Source organism: Sinocyclocheilus anshuiensis, unplaced genomic scaffold, assembly GCF_001515605.1.
Source record: "Sinocyclocheilus anshuiensis isolate Anshui unplaced genomic scaffold, SAMN03320099.WGS_v1.1 scaffold524, whole genome shotgun sequence".
NCBI classification, from domain to species: domain Eukaryota; kingdom Metazoa; phylum Chordata; class Actinopteri; order Cypriniformes; family Cyprinidae; genus Sinocyclocheilus; species Sinocyclocheilus anshuiensis.
In genome coordinates, this window is record NW_015555703.1 from 1731677 (window position 1) to 1758201 (window position 26525).

General features: G+C 37.8%; 1 protein-coding gene across 1 annotated transcript; it reads left to right on the plus strand.

Annotated features, from left to right (window-relative positions):
• The first annotated feature begins 4845 nt into the window (after window positions 1-4845).
• Window positions 4846-25180, plus strand: wnt3a (wingless-type MMTV integration site family, member 3A). Its single transcript, XM_016464582.1, has 4 exons — window positions 4846-4980; window positions 13995-14236; window positions 24119-24384; window positions 24699-25180. The coding sequence occupies exons 1-4, from the start codon at window positions 4907-4909 to the stop codon at window positions 25176-25178; spliced, it is 1062 nt and encodes a 353-aa protein (XP_016320068.1). The 5' UTR covers window positions 4846-4906; the 3' UTR covers window positions 25179-25180.
• The last annotated feature ends 1345 nt before the right edge of the window (window positions 25181-26525 follow it).

The window sequence follows — 26525 nt, forward strand, 5'->3', positions numbered from 1 at the left end:
TTGACACACGGTCCTTCTGTTACCCACAGAAAAAGTGAAAGATGGGCAAAAAGGATTGAGGGTGAAAGATTGCGCATTTAAAAGCTGTGAAACCAGGGAAAATGTGAAAATATTTTTGATTTATTATTGTCCAGGGGTCTTGGTTTTTTTTCTGAACCAACAAATGACAAATGTAATTTCCCCGATATTATTTCTTGTGTTTTGTGGTAGAAATTACTTTTTCAACATTTTTAGGACTAAAATAGCAGTCTCTTTTCCCTTGTTAAAGCTAATTTCATAGCTAGCATGTCCTAAATAGACACACTTAAATAATATTTCCACACATAATAATACAGTATGTTCCAAATGGATTGGAAATAATGCATAATAAAAAAAAAATGCTGTTAAATTTTGCTACCTTTTCTCAACTTTGCACTTTACTGACACTGTTTGTCTCCATGGCATCCAAGAACTTACTAAACTAAACACTGACTACTACTAAAAAAAAATTTAATTAAATTAACTAAATTGTTAGTTATGGTAGAAATTACATCACAGCTGACACAGTGAATTTTTATTACAGTTAATAGTTCATTTATGTTGAATAACAAAAATACAAAAATATTTATTATATAAAATTATGAAAGAAAAAGGTTTTAGCTGGGACATAAAGGTTCCTGTTGAAGAAACACCTAGTTATGCCTCAATGTTATAAATATTCAACTTCCACCATGTTATGGTTTTACATTAACTAAGGTAATGTGCTCATGTATGTCCACAGTAGCTCAGAAGTAGCTCTGTTTAAACAGGCATGAATTGAGAAATCAACATTTCCTTGATCTTTTGACAAGAGGTCATTGTGCTATAAAAACATACGTTTCAAGACTGCCTGAAGAATTCTAACATTTGGCTATTTATTTTCAATAAAGTGCCTGATCATGTCAGTAACGTTAAATCTAAAGCTTGATCTGTGATAAATGACTGCGTAGCCCACCGTTCTGTCTCAAATTTGTTTATTTCTGTTTATGCATCGGCAAAATCAAGCCATCAACTGAACATCGACTCATATTCACATGTTCCTTTTAGTAGCATTAAAAACAACTGATATTTAAATTGTGATTATATACAAAAAACAATCAAAGAATGCTCGCTTTATAATTGCTGGAGCTGTCGAGCCCGGTCTCATGAAAATGCGTATAAATAGTACGCCAAATAAAAACGAAAACTCGTGGTATTGATACGCAAAAATTGACTTTGGCGTGCATATGATACGCATGTGTTTGGCGTGCATATAATACGCAGTTTTCGCATGCATATGATAGGCTACGCATCTACCCCACAACCCTAAACCTACCCATCACGTAGCATATACACGCCAAAGTCCATCAATACCACGAGTTTTCGTTTTTATTTGGCGTATTATTTATACGTACTTTCATGAGATCGGGTTGAGCTGTAAATCACTATAGTTCAGCACAAGTTCTGCTCTGTTCCCTTCAAATATCTGAAACGGCATAAGAAATCTCACATTTACATCGTTTCTACACTTTGTTGGTTACTGCGAGAGAATTGGTGAATGAGCTTACGCTGAACAAAAATTTGGCCATCCACAATTGTTCAATGCTGCAAAAAACAGTGCTCATAGAAACATTTAAATCCACACTTTACATTAGTTAATCTAAGCAACTGTTATTGTAATCGTATTTCAACAGTTCCATGTTGTTTCATGCGTTTACGTTGAAGTCTTAAAGGAGACACGTCCCTTTAAAAGCAGTATTCAGACCAATCAGTCAAAAACAAAACAGAATATGGCCAACTATTTCTAAATTAGGATGTAATTTTTTATGTAAAAACCTTACATATAAGTACATTAGTGGTCCTCAAGGAACATTCCAAAATAATAATAAATGACCCCTTTATTAAATGTCCCAAATGTCAAGAAGTTTTAGAAAAACTTTGTCAGCATGATCCGGTAGTCATGTTGAGTAAGGAGGAAAAAGTGTGAAGGTTCGCTGAGTTCATACTCACCTGGGGGCAATATTAATCATATTCCATTCTCATGACTGGAATAATAAAGCTGACACTGTGCCCACATACTGTAACCAACACCTCACCCTGTTCAAGCTCTGTTAGCTGGACTCTGAAGCAGAACCTCAAACATTTTGGTATGTTTCATATTTCTCCTCCACTATTGATGCTGTGGACGGGACAGCAGCTGACGTTGTTCATGTCATTTGAGTCTGTTTTCAGTGCTGACTCTGCCTGTGAGGTCATGATGATGGAAAAAGCACCTCGCCTCACCTCTGCTGTCTCTTTTCCAGAAATAAAAAGTAAAAACACACTCTATGTCAAACACAGAACTTACTTTCACAGAACACCTCCCAACACCCTACAAATGGGTGTCTGCATGTAAAAAGAGTATGTTTATTATGACCAAACAAAATGCATGGACTATTGGTTGTGCAAATAAAGAAATGCAGTCTTCAAATAATTTGTCTTTTTATTATGCTCTGCCTGGAAACCTGTAGGCTATCTCTTCAACACCACTAATCAGTTTTTACTAACTATGAATTATTCAAAGAGGAATAGTTCACCCCCCCCCCCAAAAAAAGTACTCTATTTATTATGTAGCCTACTTTTTATTTTTATTTATTGTTTTATGTATTATTTTTATAAAAAATAATATTTATTATATATTATATTTTTATTATATATTATTTTTGGGTAAACCATTCCATTCATGAATATCTAATCCAAAAGTTAATTTTCTCATTCAACACAGGCGAGTCACTTATTACAACACAGAGGCATTCAAAATAACTTCCAGAAATTACTAGTTTCTGACTTAATGGCAATAAATGTCTGTCATACCAGGAAGCTGATTTGTCAGGAAGAGATATTTCACCGTGCATATCCCAAGGCAACACAGCTTTCTTCATTACAGACAGGATTCTTAGTTTTACTAATTGTAGTAATTCACAAATCACAATCAAGTAATCTGTCGGTATTTTTGTGAAGCATTAGGGACTAAAGTGTAGGCTAAATCTTGTTTGTCTATTATAACATTTCTTTTCCAATAGAGGGCATAGGTTGGTCAGGTCAGATGTTAATAGGAACATTGACAACGTTCACTGGCACTGAAGATGTGGAAGAAATTACAATTTGATGCTTTATGGACGGTACTCACTGTGTCAAAATATTAGCTTAATTTCAAATATTGTGCTGAGCAACTTGAAGAGCAACATCGAGTTTGATGCTGCTCATTGCCACTAGATGGAGACATATGAAACAGAAATGTGTTTGAACGCAGTCCTGCACATGTAACTCATTAGCTGCAGTCCTTAAATAAAGAACGCATGAGACAGTGAATGAATGAATGAAACTATTATACATCAAAAACACAAGTTGTTAAGAAATGGTTAAAAGTTAAAAGTCGTTAAAAGTCTCTTTGACCTTTGAATAAATTTAAAAGTCTATTAAGGAAACCTGTTATCTTCACTCTAAAAAATGCTGGGTTGTTTCAACCCAACTTTGGGTGCATTTTTTAGAGTGTTGTTATTTGACTAGTGTCCTATTATGTTAAAGAAATATGCCGTTTTATGCAACAGTTGATCAATATTATTTAGCGGTTAATAGTCGGAAAGAATTCGAGCAAGTTACTCGCTACATGACTTTATGATGAGGGAGAACGTGGGATTCATTAATTTGTTAATTAGCTTTTCCTATTTACTCGATGTGAGCTTCTCCTTTAGATCTCTGTAGGCTAATAAAGGACCTGTTCCACCACAAACCGCATCTGAGCAGGTGTGTAGAGGATCAATGAATATGAATGCACACGATGAACACATGTCCAGTCGGAAAGACAACACGTGCTTTGATGGAATTTACTCTGAAACGTGTAGAAATATTGCAACATCTGCATATAAAAAGAAAGTGTCCTATTCGGCGAAAAACAGCATTATAACCTAGCTATTATTGTATTATTAGGCTACAACATAGATTATGATTATGTTTCTTTATATTATAATCATTATGATTATCAATAGTCAATTTTGATCAATTTCATGATCTTAGCATGAGGCAAACGTACCGTTTCAGTTAAAGTTGTTATAAGATGGACAGATCAGTTTTATCCCGAGCAATATTGCCCGTGTTTAAAAGTTTTATTTGGATTTTATGTAGCTATTTGAAATGCTGCAAAGTCTATTTGGAAGCAAATTAGGGTTTAGTATCTTGACATTAGGCCTATTTTTTTGTTGCCTATTAATGTAGCGTTTAAACGTTTTTTAATTTTTTTATTTTTTTAAAGGTTCAAATTATTGTATTTATTTTTTAAATAACAAAACAGCTTGATTGGAATCATTTGAACACAGCGAAGCAAGCAATACTGCAAGAAAAACTAACACAAGGCAATCAAGCAATTCACACGTTTTTGTTTTTGCGTATGAGGGGCTTTAAACCTGGGGGTGAAATCCGGACAGGTTGTTATAGCTACCCAATCCACAGGGGTCCCCCCACCCACCCTTAGACAACCTTATGTATATATAACACACAAAGCCTTGCATGTCCCAATAACAATTAAAACAGTGAGTGTCCCGAGCATTTGCAGTTCAGGCTGCCTGAGTGACTCTATCATCAGAATTTGGCCCGTGGCAAAAGCTTGTGATTGGGTCCAAACGCAAAGCTGCTCTCAACTTTAATATGCGCCTCATAACCGCGCGCAGGAGAACGCTGTAGGATTATCGGAGAGAAATATCGCTCATCATCACCTCGCGTGAAATCACTGACACACGCGGACGAGTGTGTGTGTGTGTGTGTGTGTGTGTGTGTATGTGCGCGCGCGCGCGCGCGCGTGCGTGCGTGTGTGTGGGTGGGTGTGTATGTGCGTGTGTGTGTGTGTGTCTGTTTAAGCCTAACTTTTTAAAGGATGATATATCTTGGATATTTCCTGTTTCTTTTTTGTGGGCTCACGCGCGTCATGGCAAGTTACCCGATATGGTGGTAAGTTTTATGACTTTTTTAACCTTTCTCTGTTAAATACAATGAGTTTGGTAGTCTAGAAAGGGTAAATGACAAGCTTTCAACTTGACAATGATTTGGGGGATCGAAAATGTCTTTGACCTCACTTCTAACTAATACCGATATTGATATGATGATCGGTAACGCTATCTATCTATCTATCTATCTATCTATCTATCTATCTGTCTGTCTGTCTGTCTGTCTGTCTGTCGTGCACCTGTTAATCGTTTTGTAAGTACATTGCAGGATCAACTTTTGTCAACATAGACCTTATAATAAGTGTAACTCGTGTCCAATGTATTAATTAAAACGTTCGATTCATTCATTGAAATTGTTAGTATAATTAGTTATTCTCATTTACCCGAAGGTTTAACCATTTTAAAAATTCTCAGTGATTCAGATGTTGACTTTTTGTGATATTTTATGACAGGCTGGACGTCAAACCGTGTTGTCTTTAAATAAAACCTATGTGAGGAAATGATAGGCTATTTGTACTACATGTTAGTTATAATAAATCAATGCTGTTAACGTAGCTGTTCAATTAGTTTCGTTAATCGGAGATTTCGCTTTCGCTGAATTCATTCGAATTAGCCTTATGCATATTCAGAATTCGATTTTAGTTGTTATATTTTTATCATCATTTTTGTATAGGCTTTTGAACACTTAGTTGTAATTAAATTGTATTTTAAATAGGCCTAAACCACTTACTATAATAATGACAATAAAGTAAAATCGGCGATTGTAGCTGGTGAGCTCGGAAAATTATTTTAAACACATCTAGTTGATTGTTAAGAATATGCAGATTTGCATTTTCACTTGAGAACATATTTTTAAAAATCCACTGGAATTCTCAGTGTATTTCTTTACAAATATTCTCTTAAAATAACTTCATGCTTGTACAAAAAAAGAAATGTTCATAACTGACACAGCAAACATTTAAGGTGTTCTCCACCGATTTCACTCACACACACCTAAAAGATCATTGTTTCGGGGAGGCAAGACAATAAAGCAGAGTTTTCTCAGTGGTTGTAAAAGCTGTAATTGAGTAGGTCATTAGTCACAGTCCAGGCTGCTCTTTTTTGTTAATTGCTGTCTGTCTGACCCTCTTGAAATTTTAAAAGCTCTGCTTTCCTTCTCATTCACAATGCCAGTTCAGAGAACAGCATCCAGAAACTTCAGTTGCTTATTATGAGCCGCCAACCCTTGTGGAAAAAGATTGTGCTTAATTGTATTGAATGTGCACTTGTTATATACTTCAAATCTTACAAGTATATAACAAAAAAAAACTGTACTTGCAGATAATATTAATGAAATAAAAGACCACAGAAAATACACTTTCTTGACATTACACATTTAAAAAGCGCAAAGAAAAATCTAATGAAAAGTTTTACTTTAAAAGAACATTTTAACTCATTTGTTTTAATAATGTGTTTAATCATCTTTTGAAGAGCAACACTTATTTTTAAGTGCTGACTAAAGCACACGTAACGTACTTGATTGTAATTTTAACTGTAGTGAAGTTATTACAAAATAGTTATTTGATACATTTAATATATGTGCTAAATTACAACATCATAATTAATGTGTAATTACAAGTATGTTTAAATACATGACATACAAGTTTCAATAGAAATGTCATTAAAGTATATTTCAATTTACTATAAATGCTTGTCAGTACTTTCAACACTTGTACACTTTGACCATATTTCAAAGACAATAAAAGTAATTATGAAATTACATATAAAGATGTACTTAATTGGGTCAAAACACTCTTAAATTCAACTCATTGCATTTAATATAACTTTAACCTTTCATTTAATTGTAAATAGCATGCGATTACGTTTCTGAACACAATGCAATGTTTTTAGAAACCCAATTAAATATGTTCTTTTAAAGTATGATATTTCCATAATATGCACTCTTTTAAAAAGTAATGCTTAAGTGTTCTTCTGTTTCAAGCTCAGGGGTGTGCTATAGAAGTAAAGAACATTTACCATCAAGGTATCAAACTGTCAAATAATCAATATAAAAGCACTGAGGTATACAGCTAACCATCTCACCATCAGTACAGCTGTCAAGCTGTACAAAATGTTCATTGCTTCTGGAGTGACATATTTTTTTTCAGTTCCAGCCTCAACTTCAGCTTCATGGTAAATTGTGAGAAGTATCAGAAAGTGTCAAGTTTGACCTAGATCAGTCTATAGTGTTTGTTTTTTATTCTTTTTTTATGTGAAATGTACTGCCTCAATTTGTTTGAAACGACTGCTTCTGACTGAATGTGCCAGTTTCTCTTGGTTTAAACAATCAGCTTTTGACAGAGGTATAAATAAAGTCATTGAAGTTTGTTCGATTAAGTTTTTAGGTAGACAGATTGTTCTTTATTTTTCCCAAGAAACAAGCCACAGAGTTTCGGTTTCCCCTAACAGAAGGTGCATATACGTGAAAACATGGCTGGGCAATTTAACTCAGCAGAGTGGCCTGCGGTTCTTCAGCTTGAGAGAGTTATGTGATATGATAACCTGCAGTCATGACCGCAGTGATTTAACACAGGACTGCTGATGTCCATTCAGAGGAGACCTGGACAGTGCAGGTGTATCTATACATGTACTGTTGGATAACGTTTTGCTTGGTAGCACTGTGAAAAACACTATGAAGGAGGTTTTTGATGTGGGTCAGGTATAGAGACCAGGTTCATGGCTTCCTGCATCTCCTCATGACATAGTGTTGCCTGACTGCACCTCCACCCCCGCGCTCCACCTTAAAAGATAAATACCTGGAGGTGAAAGCTTGCTGCACATTCCTTCTCCAAAACAGTTCTCTCTTGATGTCAAAGTCGGCTATGTGGCCCCAGGGCCTACAAGTAAAGTGGTAATTCAGAGGTGCACTTGCTTGGGCTTGCTGAAATATGCATTAAAACCTAGACTGGATACACTTCAGATGAAAAGTGAGCAAATATATCTAAGACTCCAGAGCAAACGGAATGTTCATTTCTGTCCTTTTGTCTTTTAATTACCTGGCTTTAAGAGATTTCGGGGAGGTAAAGACTGTACTGTTCTGCCAGGGTGGAGGGTGGATGTCAGTTTGTCATCCTTTCGTTTGGGATATCGCTAAGTTTGGCACAAGCTTGGTTCAAAGAATGAGTTTCACACGCCTAATGCAAATCATGACAACCTTATAAATGCTTGTGTTGCATTGGATTCTATCTACATATTCTTCAAGAAATACCAGCTTATCCAATCTCAGTGCAGTAACAATGAATTCGTTTTGGCCAAATGTGCTTTTATTTGTTTTTAGAGAGCCCGAGTTTTCTGTTCTTACTAAATGATGGTGATCTTAGTATCATGAGCTACAACAGATGACGGGGCAGACACACGCCCAAGACAGCTGAGCACGAAGACATGTCACTGAAACACCTGTTCACCTCACTCAGCGGTGGTGACGTCTCAAATTCATCAGCTTCTGGCAAAGTACAATACCAAAGTATGAGGTGGTGATTCTAGCCGTCAACAGAGCCTATTAATTATCACTTTAGTCTTGACTGCAGTATACCTGAAGTCCTTAATCAAGGCTTACCTGTGGTGAAATGATTGTAACGTAGCCTCTCTTGGCATTTTGGGAGAATATAATGAAACTTCTCAATGCCATAAAAAAAATTATAAAAATAAACAAATAAGAAATGATGAATCTCATTTACAGCTCAAGTGAAACTGTAAATCTCTGATTACGATGAAAAAACAATATACTCATAATGATTTGTTGTACCGTTTAATTTAAATAAACATCATTGCATTACTCTGTAGTTTTTTTTCTATAATTCATCTTAAAGGGGTCCATGATGCGATTTCAAGTTTTCCTTTCTCTTTGGAGTGTTACAAGCTGTTCGTGCATAGATACCTAAAGTTGCAAAGACTAAAGTCTCAAACCCAAAGAGATATTCTTTATAAAAGTTAAGACTCGTCCATGCCTACCTAAAAAGCCTCGTTTAAACACGCTCCCACATGTCTACATCACAGTGTGGGAAGATTTGCATAACGCCGCCCAAATGTTCATGCAAAGAAAGAAGGCGTAACTTTTATTCTCGCTGTAGTATTGTTGTTGCCGCCGCCGCCATGTCGTGAAGATGCTGTGTGTTTCTTTGTGAAAGCGAAACTACTTGGTTTGGTCTTCCAAAAAAGGACACAACTAAAAATCAGTGGTTAAGTTGTATTTACAACACTGTTCTGGAACAGTTCAAACCAAATATTCAGATGTGTGCAATGCATTTTACGGAGGACGATGACTGGGAGAGTAGCCTACAATGCCGGTGTTCCAGTGAATTCAGTTTCCCCTTCGGCGCGCACACTGACCCTATACAGTCTATGATGATGACAAATAATGCTGACTCACAGACTGTAAGTACGTTTTCATATTTAAAGGATTTGCCACTGACGATTCAAACGCGAGTTTTGAGCAGTGTAGAGTAGGGCTTGTTGTTTGTCATTTTTCCGATCACAAATGCAGACATGGTTTTATGTTTACGCGCCGCGATGCAACGCAATGCATAAAAAGACAGTATAAGTAATTATAATCAGTAATTATGTCCCCACTGGATGCAACAAATGCCTCGTTTATAATGGGTTTTATTGGTTTTGTCTCGTCATGCCGGGACACGGCATCACAGTATGGTAAGGGGCGTAACATTTCCGTCACACGCTTGAGGAATTCGGCCAATCACAACGCACTGGATAGCTGGCCAATCAGAGCACAGCTCGCTTTTCAGACCGATGAGCTTTGTAAAAATCGATGCGTTTTAGAAAGGCGGGGCATAGAGGAGAAACAATAATGTACAGTATGTGGAAAATAATGTGTTTTTTTAACCTTAAACCGCATAAACACATTTCATTACACCAAATACACCAAATAATGCTCTTTTTTAGCAACGTCATATGACCCCTTTAGGAATTACAGTAATGAAGATGTAGAATCACTGGAGAATCACTACTGAGAATAATGGTAATTACAAAAAAATATATAATAATAATCTTTTGATTCTGGGGTTAAATGCAACCTGGGCATAATTTTGTGCAATTTATCTGATTGTTTTATTTGAGGATAGTGCTTGTGGTTGCACCAGTGTTCAACATAAAAATTAGTTCAAATATAAAACTACTGTACTGTTTTAGTGCCTACCACACAACTAAATATTAATGTACTTAATTGTATTGTGATTGAGTAGATCAAGTAATACTGAGTGAATTTGACCATTTTGTCTTATTCCACACCTCATATTAACTGCTAAAGTTGAGCTTGCTCAGTCAGCTTGGTTCTGGTTCTCAACAGCTTGTTCTCCATCATTGCATCCTCATGGATTAGACATGCAGATAACTAGCGTTCAAAGATTAGCCAGCCTTTGTTCAATTATATATAATCAATTAATGTTTTCAAAAACATACTGAGAAATTAAACACTGAATTTTTAACATTCTATAAGTTCTCAAAATAAATGAATTGCAACAGTTCTATCTGTCTCCTGTGTGTTGTGGTCATAAAGAGGCGGTACTAGGTCTAAATGAGCTCAATTCTTGCAAAGAAAAAAGAGACAGAAACGGCAACTGACCGATATTTTAATCGCAATTCAAGCATCGGTCAGTCTTGCCCACGGCCACCCCTGGCCGCCCCCTAGTTCTGCCCTTGGGTAGCACTAAGGGTTGGTTGTGTATTTGTATGCATGTAAAAGAAATGCATGCAACAGCGTGAGACAGACGGGGCGGGCGTAAACGTCCCGTGCAATTGTTTTGAGAGGCTACTTGGCCCCTGAGGCAAAGGACTGACAAAGGCTAAGAAAAGGTCAAATTGTAATAGGAATTACTTAGTGAACAAATCCTCATAGTTTCGCTACACCCTGCTAGATGAGGTTTGGATCTTCTCTCGGGCCAATTCAAGTTCCCTCTTGTTCTGTGCTCCCTTAGACTTTAAAGTAAAATTCAGATTAAGCTCCTTACCGAGAAAGATGTAAAAAGGCCTGACTCACAGTAAAATAATGCCAGGGATCAACTTGTACAAAGCATAACCGATTGAAGTCAGTTTAGACAAGAGCAGTCATAGAAAGACATCAAAGAGTCTCAAGCATAATTCAGCAGTCTCAATTTCTCAAGCATAATTCAGTTCAAGTACTCTTTTCAAAAATCCAAATGATGTAGCCTACTATAATCACACACAATGAAATTCATGCTTTAGGCCAACATGATTGATCTAAGCCATCTTTCATTTCCTTTACAATCAGAGATCCATAACTTCCCTCTCAGAACAATGGATGAGAGGAAGTGTTGTGGAATGCAGCAGGTATAGGAACCGGTTGGAGGTGCATCAGCTGATGAGGGAGTGTCACAGTCTTTGTCATTGAGAGAGCCCTACAGGTCTAATCATTGCCGGTCAGGGGTCACTGAGGGGCCCTCTTGTTGTCATTAGTAATCGGCTCGTAACACAGGTCAACGCACAGCTAATTGAGACTGCTCACACCTTCACAGACACGTCGCTTTCATTTTAACTGTAAACATTAAAATGTGTTAATATGTATTAATAAAATATGTTAATATTTATTATCCAAAATTAGGGCTGATTGCTTTTACGTTTCATCAGAATGAGTGCAATTTCACATAGGCACAAATCACAAGAATGTCAACTCGCATGGTTTGCTCGCAGATTTAGTCACCGCAAGCACAAACAACTGAGTGAAAGAAAACAGATTGTCTGTATTAGACTTTCATTGATTTCATTGATTAAAATTATTGACATCTGGCAACCATGGAAGCCTGTGAAAGCTTGTTGCAAGATAACGCAAATGCCGCTACGAATAAATCAATTATTGAATAAAAGCAAATATCGCTGACGACTAATAAATCCAGAGAAACAGAAATCGTGATCACAATAGTCCAGGAGGTAGGCGGGGCTTAAAATGGAAGTGTGTCCAAACTATATGAAAATTCTATTTTAAATGTAATTCTGTTCCCTTCATAGTTAACATGAAGCAATTATGCCTTGTATGATTTATTCAACTATTCCTTTTTATTCTAACATTTCTGTAAATTTATTTTAATTGAAAAAAAAATACTAAATGGTAAATAAAATAAAAAAGTCCTTTAATAGAGTACATTGGTGTCGTTTGTGGGATTGGTGGGACATGCTCCAACCACTTTTTCGCCAATTTCCAATTCGCTCCCTACCACTTTTTGAAATCCATTGGACAAACAGCTTGCGGAACCCTTGTACAACACTCTTACGTATGCGTGAAAACTGATGCTAATATGTACACCTTAACGAATGAGGCTTCTGCTTACATATTTCTATGCTAGTGACCTTTTCAGTTGCTCGTGACAACATTTGTTGGTGGTTGTTGTGACAACTTCACATGCTTAAGCTAATTTTCATTCAAAGAGTTTACACATATTCACTTTACACACTCACTATTGAGTTATATTTTTTGTTGTTGTTTATCTAAAATATTGCGATTTTTGAAATCTTGTTTCTGAAATCATGAGAGGTGTTATAATGAGATGCGTCTTGTTCTTAACATGAGTTGTTAGCATATCAGATACACTCTTTTAAGTCTTGTATTAATTTATCATTCTTAAGGTAGAGTTAGGATACAGATCATATGTTAGATTTGAAATTGATGACAACAAAGTAGAAAAACAGTAGCAAAACACCTAGTACCGACTGACAAACTGACAAACTTTCCACAACAGTGCAATGGAAACTCTGAATTGTAAGTGAAAAGCATGTCAGCACATGAGTCGCATCTGAGCCGTGTGTCATCAAAGAATGGTCGAGTTCAAACTAACATCAGTCAAGCATCCTCTGATGCTCAGCCAGACCAGTGCACACTGTCATTACAGCAAGCCACAGACCTATTTCACTTTTGGACAGTTTAAGGATGTCGGTGGCCCTTAATGACAAGGTACCTGTCCCGCACTGTGAATCCTTGATCAGTATACTGCTCCTGTCTCAGCTGGGGCTTTCATGTTTGTTTACCACTTAGCAACGTGTTATGGCTTTATCCGAACCCCTCCCACAAAGCCAAAGCTCTTCAATGCCTATGACAGGTTCAAACAACACAAGCAACAATAGTTCCTGCTGCTACATTTTTTGAACTGGTGTGGTACATATACAATGCCAAGTGTTAGATTGATCTCCTCATTTTAGGACATGGAGTCCATCCACAGATGTTACACTTTGATCCTATAATTGTTCAAATTACACTTTTCTGGCTTTTTGAGCTAACTTGTAAATGATACACCCGTGATAATGTTGTAAATAGGAGTAGTTAGTAAAGGAGGGTCGGCGCTTTGAGCAAAATTAAGCTTATTTTAAATCCTGGCTGAAAATACCAGCATCAAATGTGACCCTGGACCACAAAAGCAGTCTTAAGTCGCTGGGGTATATTTGTAGCAATAGCCAAAAATACATTGTATGGGTCAAAATTATAGATTTTTCTTTTATGCCAAAAGTAATTTTTCAAAAATCAACTTATCAAAAAAGTTAAAAAAGAGCTCAAATGTAACTACATGGACTTAACAAGGGTTAAGGATAGGTTTGGGATTGGACGTAGGGTTAGTTCCAAGTTAATACCCAGTTATTATAATTATGGTCACACTTTATTTTAAGGTCCAATTCTCACTATTAACTAACTATTAACTACGAAGTTTGCCTCATTAACCTCCTAATTTGCTGCTTATTATTAGTTAGTAAGGTAGTTGTTAAATTTAGGTATAGGGTCGGATTAAGGCATCTAAAATATGGTCATACTGAATAAGACATTAATATGTGCTTTATAAGTACTAATAAACAGTGCTAGTAATAGGCATGCTAGTTAATGGTGAGAATTTCTCCTTAAAATAAAGTGTTACCATAATTACTATAGTAAGTACATAATATGCACACGCAGGAAAAGGACTGTAAAATTAAGTGCTGCCAAAAACTGTAGCAGTCAACGGCTAACCTCCGTGTTTTCCTCGGCAGGTCTCTGGCGGTGGGACACCAGTACACTTCTCTGGGTACTCAGCCCATCCTGTGCAGCTCAATTCCTGGTCTGGTTCCCAAACAGCTCCGCTTCTGCCGCAACTATGTGGAAATCATGCCTAGCGTGGCAGAGGGGGTGAAAATCGGCATCCAAGAGTGTCAGCATCAGTTCCGAGGCCGCAGATGGAATTGCACGACTATTAATGACAACCTGGCCATCTTTGGACCAGTGCTGGATAAAGGTAGGCCTACAATAAGAGAATCAAAGGGAATTCAGGAATTCATCGAGTCATTGTATAATTAAGGGTACATTTTATATCCATTGATGATAATTAACATTTTTATTCAGAAATATCATATTTGATTCATTAAGAGAATATGTGACCCTGGAGCACAAAAGCAGTCTTAAGTCGCTGGGGTATATTTGTAGCAATAGCCAACATTACACTGTATGGGTCAAAATTATCGATTTTTCTTTTATGACAAAAATCATTAGGATATTAAGTAAAGATCATGTTCCATGAAGATATTTTGTAAATTTCCTACCGTAAATATATCAAAACTTAATTTTTGATTAGTAATATGCATTGCTAAGAACTTCATTTGGCGATTTTCTCAATATTTGGATTTTTTTGCACCCTCAGATTCCAGATATTAAAATAGTCGTATCTCGACCAAATATTGTCCTATCCTAACAAACCATACATCAATGGAAAGCTTATTTATTCATCTTTCAGATGATTGAGACTTTGAAAAATTGACACTTAAGACTGGTTTTGTGGTCCAGGGTCACATATATACTAGAATCTCATGCATATATTTTGTGCACCCTGTTTTTCAGATTGTTTGAAATTTTCTTTATGTCCCTTAAATTACAGTGTTTGCAATGTCCGCTTTGTGAGTCTTGAGTTCAGAACAATGAATACAAAAATGTAAAGTCAAGATTATAAATATATCAAATTTATTTCTACAATCTAAATACCTTAAAAATAGAGTATTTTCTTTCAAATAAAAGAAAATATTTCATTTTGCTCATGTCCACAAAAATACTAACCAAACACCCCTGAAAACTAAAAAATGTGTTATTACAAAACCATGTGACCAGCATCATGTGATGTCATTTTCTTCTGCAGTGGACATTTTGAACAAATTATGGTAAATTTTATCTATATTTGATGTCCAATTACCTATATTCATGGAGTCTATTAATTGCTTGTAAACTATGTTGGGTACATTGTTATGGTTTGCAATATTTTTATGATTTTATTTAAAAAATCATAATAATAATAAATAAGAATGAGGTTAACCTGATCAAGAAAATAACCTTTGGTTGGCCAGACAAGGCAAAATGGTGAAATTGTCAACTGTGTTACCTGTAAACCCATACAGTTTGTCCATAACATAGTTGACAAACTCACCGCCAGGGAAAACATCTCTTTCTTTGTAATATCAAAATGGTGTTTAATGACTAAGCTTGGCAACTAGCAGATACACTGATAAAATATATCAGCTGAAAGCAATAGTTGTTTTATTTTGAAAGCATGTTGTTTTTACACGTTTTTCCTGATGTGAAATGTACCCTAAATGATAGAATGACTATCATGCTGCCTTTAAATATTTAGCCTGATATTTAGCCAGAGGTAAAGATCTCTTACCAATGAATTTCAGTTTCTACATTTTAAAGACTGGAGAACAGGAATGTGATCTGCCTTTATCCACCCCATAATGAAAGCTACTCGAAAATCATATTTCACTCAGTGCTTCTTTGCATTCAGTGACTATGTAACGTTATGACTTCTCAATTACAACAAAAGTCCCTGTTTGCACACAGCTCTGATTACTGAGATTACTCTGTTGTTCTGTGCACATTATTTATTTGCCACTCTCTAATCCCACTCTCAATGGGCATTAGTCAGGTGCACTGGACTATGACAGTTTGTACAGATGTAGTAATGCACGCGTGTAAAGTGGGTGGGACGTGTTTTGTTTGTTTCTGTCAAAGGGAATCCCCACATTTCTCATTGTGTTTGTCCCGGCACAGTAAAGGTAATGCATCTCACAGCAGCAACACGCTGACGTTCCTAAAAGGCATTTCAGAAGTATCTCAGCGTGTGTGCAACACGCACACATTTACAGACATACTTCACCATGCGCTCAAACGTATTACATTGCCAGCTTGTGTGTTTGTCTAAGGTGAAGTTATGAATGTGTTGTTTTGGTCTTTAATCCGTTGGGATTCTTGTCTAAGGCACAAGTCTGTGCATAACACAGAACAGTTTAGGGTTATGTAGATTTAACAAAATCCAAATAAACTGTTTCTTAATGACTAAACTAGATAGCTTCATTACAGAAATGTATATTTTGCTAGGGTAAGCATCATTATTGCTATTGCTCATATTAAACAACTGTAACTTGACAAGATACTTATAAAATTTGATGTAAATGGCATTTGTGTGTGGGTTAATATTTTTGATCAAACTTTAGTTTGGGAATCAATTCTCAATATTAACTAACTATTAACTATGATTTTGCCTCAATAAACTCCTAATTTGCTGCTTATTAATAGTTAGTAAGGTAGTTGTTAAATTTAGGTATGGGGTAGAGATTAAGGGATCTAAAATATGGTCATGCAGAATAATGCATTAATATGTGCTAATAAACAACCAATATGCTAGTAATATGCATGCTAATATGCAACTAGTTAATAGTGAGAATTGGTCCCGAAAATATCATGTGACCTATTTATTAACATTACATAACTTAGTCAAAACATAGTGAAGAAAAGCCACAATTAAGTACATATTAATATTTAAATGACTGTACCTTAGTAATATTTCGTTGTCATATCCTAAAAGACATCAAATGTTGCAGTAAACCAGTTTTTACTGATTTAAAAACAAACTGCTTCATTAAATGAATCAGCCTTCTCATTAGTGTTTCAAGAGATAGTTCACCCAAAAATGAAAATTAATTTACTCATCCACAAGTAATCAAGCAGTTCATGGTAGCCATTGACTTTCATAGTATAGAAAAAAAAAATACCATGGAAGTCAAAGGCTGCCGTCAACTGTTTGGTTACTAACATTCTTCAAAATATTTTCTTTTGTGTTCAGAAGAAGAAAGAAATTTATACAGGTTTGGAACAACTCAAGGGTGAATAAATGATTTTCATTTTTGGGCGAACTATCCCTTTCAGCCGTGATGTTAAAACCTAAGAGACTAATTCAGCATGGGTTAACTGAGATTTTGCTATGGGGTTTTAAATCAATTGTAAATTAAGGTCTATACTAAACACAACTTCACCATACATCAAAAAATGCAAATATATGGTATAAAGTCCATAAATTGGTGCTCTTTAGTTTGGATGCAGGATTTCTTAATTTGTCAAAAAAACTCATAACGCCTAGGCACTCGAAAATATAATGAAAAATAAAAAACCTTTATCTCACATGGTTTTACATTAAAAACAACTCACAAGTACACAGACGCGTTGCAGCTAACAAGCCTTCATCAGAGTGTCAAACTACAAACACATTCAGAACTATCAATTCATCATATGACACAGTCACCTGATTAAGTGTAAAAACAACACAAAGAGAATTATTTTCACCAATTTATCTTTAATAGTTGGTCCTTTTCTAAACTCATTAGAAGGAGATTCAGGGAGAACTTCCCTAAGGTGAGGATCACTCATCAAGATTTCCCAATTCGTTTTTACAATTTTCTTGATTTTATTTGCCTCTATACTGTATTGTGTCACGAAATTTTCAGAATGACTTGATTTTTGTCTTTATACCAATAATTCATCCCTACTGATGTTTTTAGCTTTATTATATGCCTTATAGATCACATGATCATTTTTATATCCTCGTTCTTTAAACCTTTGAGTCATATCTTGGGCCTTGATATCAAAATCCTCCTCCTTATCACAAATTCTTTTTAACCTCTGAAACTACATTCTAAAAAGTGCTGGGTTAAATACAACCCAGTGCTGGGTCAAATAGGGACAAACCCAGCAATTGGGTTGTTTTGGGTCAAAACAGCCCAATTGCTGGGTTTGTCCCTATTTTACCCAGCATTTTTTAGAGTGTGTCCAAAAGGGATGTTGTCTGTCAACCATGGGGGATGAAAACTGTCTGCTCTTAAGTTTCTTTTCTAAAAAATAGTTGTATGCAATTTTCCTTTATTATCCTTAAATATTTTTAAGTCCAAAAAAATTATTTGAATAAATGAAAAATCTAAACTGAGCTTCAAATGTACTTTAGTGGTATTTAAATATGAATGAAAAGCCAACAGATCTACCTCTGAGCCCGTCCATATCAAAATGATGTCAACTATAAATCTTCCCCACCACACCATAATATTCTCTAAATATGGATTGGAATCAGAAAATACAAATCTATTTTCCCAAAATCCCAAAAATAAATTTACAGGTCCCTCTTTATATTAAGCGGCCTTAACTACTATGTACCTACTTCAAAAAAATAAGTTCTTATTGTGTTCATATTGTATTGCAAAACACTTTTGCTGCTATTGAGGTGGGATATGGGTAAAGTAAGGGACAGGTTTGGTGGTTTGGGTTATAAATTTAATTACAGAAATTAATTACAGATGTAATTACATGCAGGTATTTTTAAATTATAAGTACAATGTAAAAACATGTATGTACACAATAAGTGCATTGTACCAAATTATTAATTTAAATGTAAGTACATAGTAGTTAAGGCCACTTAATATAAAGTGGGACCAAAAAAACATTATTTTTCAATGTCCATTCTGTTAGTTGTAAAGTAAAACAAGCCGGTGGTTTCTCAAAAGTTGATCTCATTTCTAAATAATGTGATAATGCTTCAAGACCTTCTTCGTGATCTATATTTGTGAACAATGATTCCACATCCATAGTCCATCCATGAGTGTTTAATTTACGTTGTAGAGCAAAACGCATTATATTTACCACAGACCTTGTTTTACAAATAAATTGAAGAGCTCCATGATAAAAAAACATAGGAAAATCTGCAGGGAACCATTGGTGAATTAGTCTCCCGGGTTTTATCGTCACGGCTAGCACTCTATAAGAAAAAGGGCATTTTAGGCCATTTTTTTGGGGCGGGGGGTTTGATTTTATAACCAGTTCCCTTGGTTTTAAGCTGTGTGTGCAATACAATATTACAAAATAGCACACAACACCACTACACTTTGTAAGAAGCACCTTGTGGAGTAGCTACTGGAAAAATTACTCCGTTTTTAAAACAGCTGAGCTATTGTACAGAAGAATATAGTTAGGTTTTTAAATCGTTACTCCCCAGCACTGCAGTCAGTGGATATTGCTCTGGTATGTTGAGATTTGGAAAGAGTATATGAGAAGCGTTTGGCTTCCTGTTGCTGTTTTTATTCCCCTCTCATTATGAAAAAGTTATATCAATTCAAAGTTGTATCAGTTTAGCCCTCTCACAGTGTCCAGGAGAAATGAGCGGTCAGGGTACAAGGAGCCCATCGAGCGCTTCGAGAGGCCGCAGGTGGGATGAATACTGATAACCGGTTACGGCGGGAGGTGGTGCCAGCAGTGCCAATTGCCTTTAATAAACTCTCAAGCAATTGTTACATTGATAGAGAGGGCTTGAGCCCAAGCGGGCCACTGATGATGGGAGGACTACTCAGGTCTTCTCCATTGTAGTGTTAATAGCCACTCCGTATCCCCTGCAGTTCCCCCTCCTCCGGTCTAAATTGAAGGGGAGATTGGTCAGGGACAGGGGTGATGGGAGTTTGAACCAGGTCAGTCATCAGGGTCCAGGGGTGGCTTTAGTAAATCATTTTGATTGGATTAAAGCTTCTGAAGCTCTTCATAATGCGAGAGGTCAAAGCAGGCAGATTAAGTGCTTTGTTGGGGGCGGTTTAAGGGCCGCTTCGAAGCTCAGATGCTTTTCACAGAGCTTAGAGAAGAGCGCCTCTCACTTTCGCTCCTTTGTGACTTACATTGTCACTTTTGTGGAGCTAGTGCTATTGTGTGCTGGTGTTAATGTCTGCGGCGCAGACGGATGTTTGTCGGTTTCCTCTTCTGTTTTGTGCTGGGCTGAATGGAGCACTGATCTTTAATAGGTCTTCAGCAGCTTGTTACCGACAATCCCACAGCTGTCTGAGATCTGCCCTGCCACTTTCAGCAGATGTGGATGATGTTTCCTCGGCATTCAGCATTCAGAAATCTACTTTTTCCAGTGGTAGTCTGGCCCTGTGGGGCTATCAGAAGATGTTCTGTTTGTTTCAGCATCCCGATCAACCTGACATTGGCTCAACTAATCATGTAACTTAGGACAGGACCTGTTTGCTTGTTGTTTGGCAGATGGGGGGAGTCTTCTGGAAACCTGTCTGAAAACCAGCCATTATTTTTCAAATTGTGGGCGGAAAGTGCACCTTTAAATGCCTTTACTTTAATACTTTTACTGACCATTTGACAGCTTTCTTTGGTTACTTCACAAACTTATGCATGGAAAGTCAGGTTTGCCACCTAGCTTTGCTCGCTTTGTACCTCTCATAAAACTGTGTATTTGTTGCCTACAGTGTTGCATTGTTTTGCAATGGTAAACTACCTCTCCAATCTCATCCTCATCTATCTACTTCACAGTGCTGCCTCGGGCTACGTCTGCATCAATGCTCATTAATTTACATTAACCAAAGTGTCAAAACAGGGCCCACTGGAATCCGCGATGAAAGGAGAGTCAGCGCAGGTGTTCTAGAAGAGTTTGCTGAACACGCCTACAGCAGATAACGTTGCCAGTCGCATGCGAGCTGTAATTGGACACCAGAATTAACTTGTTCTTAATGTCACTCAAGATTTTTGTTGTTACTGAAATCAGACCGTTAAACTGAAAAGATTTTGTGGCCTTTTACATACATTGTCTTACCACCATATTGTTTTGTGATATTTGTTCAAAATTGCCTTTCCTTGCAATTTCCTCAGACATTTAACAAGCAATAAAATTACATCAGGGTGTCAAGGAAAGCCTTTTCATTGGAATTACTCAGGGGCATCCACCATGTTGCCCACCACCACAAAATGAAGTAAAGGAATCCCATGACTCTTAATGCTAACACCCTCACCTAAACCAACTTTTCATGAGGTCAGGCTACCCAGGTTATGACCTCTGTCCTCAGGAGGAGAAACTGTTACAATTTAGGATGTACTGAGAGCACCGTGCCTTTCATCAAATGCATGTTTAACTGTGCCGGGGGAGGTCTGCTCACCAGTATATCATTAACTCTGCCCAAGAAAGAAAGAATGGGGTGTGGCATACGGAGTTGATGGTGGGACCTTAGCCCCACCTCCTGCTGGGCCCAACTCACCACACAATATCTGGGCGACCATAAGATTAAGCCAGAGAGAAAGCTCCTTTCACAATTCACACGCCCTTTAGATTGTTTTATGAAACCATTTCAATGGGGATTTCCCCGTCTGCCGACAAGTGGGTTCTAGCCAATGCATAGCTCTCTGTTGCTATGACTTAACTTGGTCCCCACTTATCACTGGCAAGGACAAATTTCATATAAAATATCGGGGGGCTTTTGTGTGTGTAATTCACCGTGACAGTGGCAGCACAATGAGGGATTCAGGGTCCCAGCAGGTAACAGGGACCACTTGCCATGTGAGGGTCCAGCAAAGTTAGCCAGAAGGTGGGCAGCAGGGGGCAACTGTTGTCACAAATAATCAGTCTAATCTGGCTTCACCTGCATTCTTTTCTCAGGTAAAGACCCCCTACCATTCTAAAGTGTCTCCGTATCTCCCATTTATCCATTTTTGATCCATTCTTCCTCTGGATATTAATCTGCCCCCACTTTTCAATGCTCATTAATTTACATTAACCAAAGTGTCAAAACAGGGCCCACTGGAATCCGCGATGAAAGGAGAGTCAGCGCAGGTGTTCTAGAAGAGTTTGCTGAACACACCTACAGCAGATAACGTTGCCAGTCGCATGCGAGCTGTAATTGGACACCAGAATTAACTTGTTCTTAATGTCACTCAAGATTTTTGTTGTTACTGAAATCAGACCGTTAAACTGAAAAGATTTTGTGGCCTTTTACATACATTGTCTTACCACCATATTGTTTTGTGATATTTGTTCAAAATTGCCTTTCCTTGCAATTTCCTCAGACATTTAACAAGCAATAAAATTACATCAGGGTGTCAAGGAAAGCCTTTTCATTGGAATTACTCAGGGGCATCCACCATGTTGCCCACCACCACAAAATGAAGTAAAGGAATCCCATGACTCTTAATGCTAACACCCTCACCTAAACCAACTTTTCATGAGGTCAGGCTACCCAGGTTATGACCTCTGTCCTCAGGAGGAGAAACTGTTACAATTTAGGATGTACTGAGAGCACCGTGCCTTTCATCAAATGCATGTTTAACTGTGCCGGGGGAGGTCTGCTCACCAGTATATCATTAACTCTGCCCAAGAAAGAAAGAATGGGGTGTGGCATACGGAGTTGATGGTGGGACCTTAGCCCCGCCTCCTGCTGGGCCCAACTCACCACACAATATCTGGGCGACCATAAGATTAAGCCAGAGAGAAAGCTCCTTTCACAATTCACACGCCCTTTAGATTGTTTTATGAAACCATTTCAATGGGGATTTCCCCGTCTGCCGACAAGTGGGTTCTAGCCAATGCATAGCTCTCTGTTGCTATGACTTAACTTGGTCCCCACTTATCACTGGCAAGGACAAATTTCATATAAAATATCGGGGGGCTTTTGTGTGTGTAATTCACCGTGACAGTGGCAGCACAATAAGGGATTCAGGGTCCCAGCAGGTAACAGGGACCACTTGCCATGTGAGGGTCCAGCAAAGTTAGCCAGAAGGTGGGCAGCAGGGGGCAACTGTTGTCACAAATAATCAGTCTAATCTGGCTTCACCTGCATTCTTTTCTCAGGTAAAGACCCCCTACCATTCTAAAGTGTCTCCGTATCTCCCATTTATCCATTTTTGATCCATTCTTCCTCTGGATATTAATCTGCCCCCACTTTCCCCCAACGCTGTCTCTCCTTTATTCCCCCAACCAGTCTGCCATGTTATTGTCGGCCAGCCGTATTTGACCCACATTTTATTGGCTTCCTGTTCATAAAACACAGGTCACTCAGTGGGTTTTATATTGTAATTGAATGGCCCTTTCAGACCCAACTATTTGTACCCCCAACTACAATGTGATTTAGTTGATGGATATGGAAGCAGAAGTTGCTAGTTTGAGCAAGAGGAATCAAAGGCATCTGTGCTACAGTAAAGACCATCAACTGATATAGCTTTTAATATTTTTGTAGTCAAGAACAAAGAAGCATCGTTTTGGATGGTAATTTCAATCAAAACTTCCAACGGATCTTTTTGTCATTATAATTAGCATTGTGGAATAAAAAAGACTTGTGGCCAGTTTTGCAACATTATTATCTCTAGCCTTGATTTCTCTAACCAGTTGAAACCTGCAACAAAGGAAGACTTGATTCACAACGTCTCCATAGCCATTTCCTCTCTCCTGCAAGTGCAAGACTGCACAAGACCACAGAGTATTCATCAAAATTACCAACCCTCATTAGCTGTCTGTTATAAATCGCTTTTAAGTTTGTATGGGGCCCTCGTCAGCAAGAATCGTCACAAAATCCCCTGTTAGACAGAATGTTGGATCATCTTTGAGATTATAATCAACCTAAACTTGCATTGTTCATTCTTCAAATTAATTCTGAAAGTAACGTGTTGGGTCTTGTAACCATGCACAATTCGACAATGAGTCTTAGCTATGAGTAATAAAGGCCTATTTCCCCACCTCAGAGTTGCTTAATTGAGTCTTTCTAATTATAGACTTGTCAGCCTTGTATTTACCTCATCTGGAAGGATATGTTTGGTCTTCCCTGACTCATGCCTCAGTAATGCGCCACCATGTCCACAGTGAGACCTGAGTGAACTGCCTTACCTACAAATTTAACTACACGCTCATAAGTGCTAAGATGTTTAATTAAATTAAGTAGTTTAATAGTAACAATAATGTCAGGACAAATAACTGTTATATCTCCCAAATAAACAATAACTTTGATAGACATCCTGAGGTATAACATATGCTTGTTTTCTCTGTCCATTTCCATAGCCACTCGAGAATCAGCATTTGTCCATGCAATTGCCTCAGCGGGGGTAGCGTTCGCTGTGACGCGGGCTTGCTCCGAGGGCTCCGCCACCATCTGCGGCTGTGACACGCGGAGGAAAGGACCGCCAGGTGAGGGCTGGAAGTGGGGTGGCTGCAGTGAGGATGTGGAGTTTGGCAGCATGGTATCCCGAGAGTTCGCTGATGCTCGTGAGAATCGTCCAGACGCTCGCTCAGCTATGAATCGTCACAACAACGAAGCTGGACGTGTGGTGAGCACTTTTTTCCTGATGAAAAGACCAAAATGATTTTTCACTCTAGTTCTGGTTAGTTTAGTCTGCTTGCTGGTCGATTAGTTTATGCTCAGAGGTAGTATATGCTCAGGTTAGTTTATGCTGCTTGCTGGTGAACAAACAAGTCTTACTATTCAAAACAGTTACGAATGCCTGGTCGGGAAACCAAGGGACCAACATCCAAATGCAGAAGTGCTGTCTTTCTTGAATTGCACCTGTGGTAAAAAATAAAGCGTAATATCATATAGAATCTTAGTGCTAAGATCAATATTCTGTTTTCCTTTTTCCCCTAGTCAATCACTGACCGCATGTACCTGAAATGTAAGTGTCACGGCCTTTCAGGCAGCTGTGAGGTGAAAACCTGCTGGTGGTCGCAGCCTGACTTTCGGATGATAGGTGACTACATGAAGGACAAGTATGACAGCTCATCAGAAATGGTGGTGGAGAAACATCGGGAATCGCGAGGCTGGGTCGAGACCTTACGACCAAAGTACACCTTCTTCAAGCCCCCTACCGAAACTGACCTTGTCTACTATGAAAGCTCACCTAACTTCTGTGAACCCAACCCAGAAACCGGCTCCTTTGGCACCCGCGATCGTATATGTAACCTGACATCACATGGTATCGATGGCTGCGACTTGCTCTGTTGCGGCCGAGGCCACGACACTCAAACTGAGAAACGCAAGGAGAAATGCCACTGCATTTTTCACTGGTGCTGCTACGTGAGTTGCCAGGAGTGTACACGAGTTTATGATGTGCACGCCTGCAAGTAAGAAACCACCAAACCAAAACCAGATTGGATCAGACATTTGGGGCCTTTTGTCCAAAACTTGTGGACTGAGTTGAATTGAGTTGTTTGTGGTTCCACTAATAAGATAATCACCAAAAAAGGATACAGTGGACAGTGAAGTAATTCTAGAACACTTTCAAAGAATGCTGTTTCAACAAACAAAAATAAAAACCCATAAAGGCTTGGTTCTCCATTGTTGAGGACAAATACAGGCTTGTGGCTCCGCTTTGGAAGGGACTTATCATTTCCAGTCTGATACAGGAGGGGATAAGTGATGCATCAGATTACTAGAGGCCCTTGGGACCTTGACCAGTTGTGTCTCCAAGAAAAGAACAGAAAACCTTTCAAAGGGAGAGGTTTTGTTGGCACGTGGCAGCAAACCCAGATGGGACAACTCTGTAACAACAAATGCAGCACAAACTGAATACCAGGGTTTGCCCATAAGTGCCTCTGAAATGTGGTGATAGTTGCATTATTAATGATAGCCTTACTACTAACACCATTAAAGAAGCTATTTGTATCTTTTTAATACAAAGTGCATTCCAACATTCCTGAATACCAGCAAACAACCGATTAACAAATTCCTTTACGAAATATAATACACGTCATGTTGTCTCTGTGTGTAAGACCAAACACTGAACTTATGCATTAGTTTGAGTTTATTGTAAGTTACTAACATTAGGTTACGAATGCACTTGTATCTGAGTGAATGTCCATGCATTGTCTATATGTCATTGTTATGTTGATATGATTTTAGAACTCATCGCACATATCAAGACCTCTTCTATATACTGTTGTTTAGAGTGCCATTATACTTATACTTGATTGCTTGGTCCAAACCAGAGTTCAGTTGCTCCCCTTTTTCCCTGCTCCTACTGGATTGTGTTCACACTGTATTTTTGGGTCCAAACCGTGGTAAACGTGTGTCATCAAAACAGCAACTATTTTCGCGAATGTATTGCAAAGGTTCCAAAGAACGTCTGCTTGCAGTGTGTCAGTCCTATATATAGATATAGATATAGATATAGATGTATATTTTTTTTTTTCATTTTAGATCATCACACACACAATCACATAATTTGACTATATTATACAACATCAACAGAGGTTCACTTAAGCAATTTAGGACGATTGGGTTAATATCTGCAGTAAATTTAACTTGTGGACTCGTACCACCTGAGTTCAGAAAACAGCAATCACATCATCCAAACAAGCTGAAATCTGACTTCAAACTAACCCAGTTGTGCACCAGAAGTGCTAGTGTGAAAGCACCCAGTTTTCCCCAAAGATCAATATTCTATAAAAGCTAAAACAAGCAGATGTGAGCACT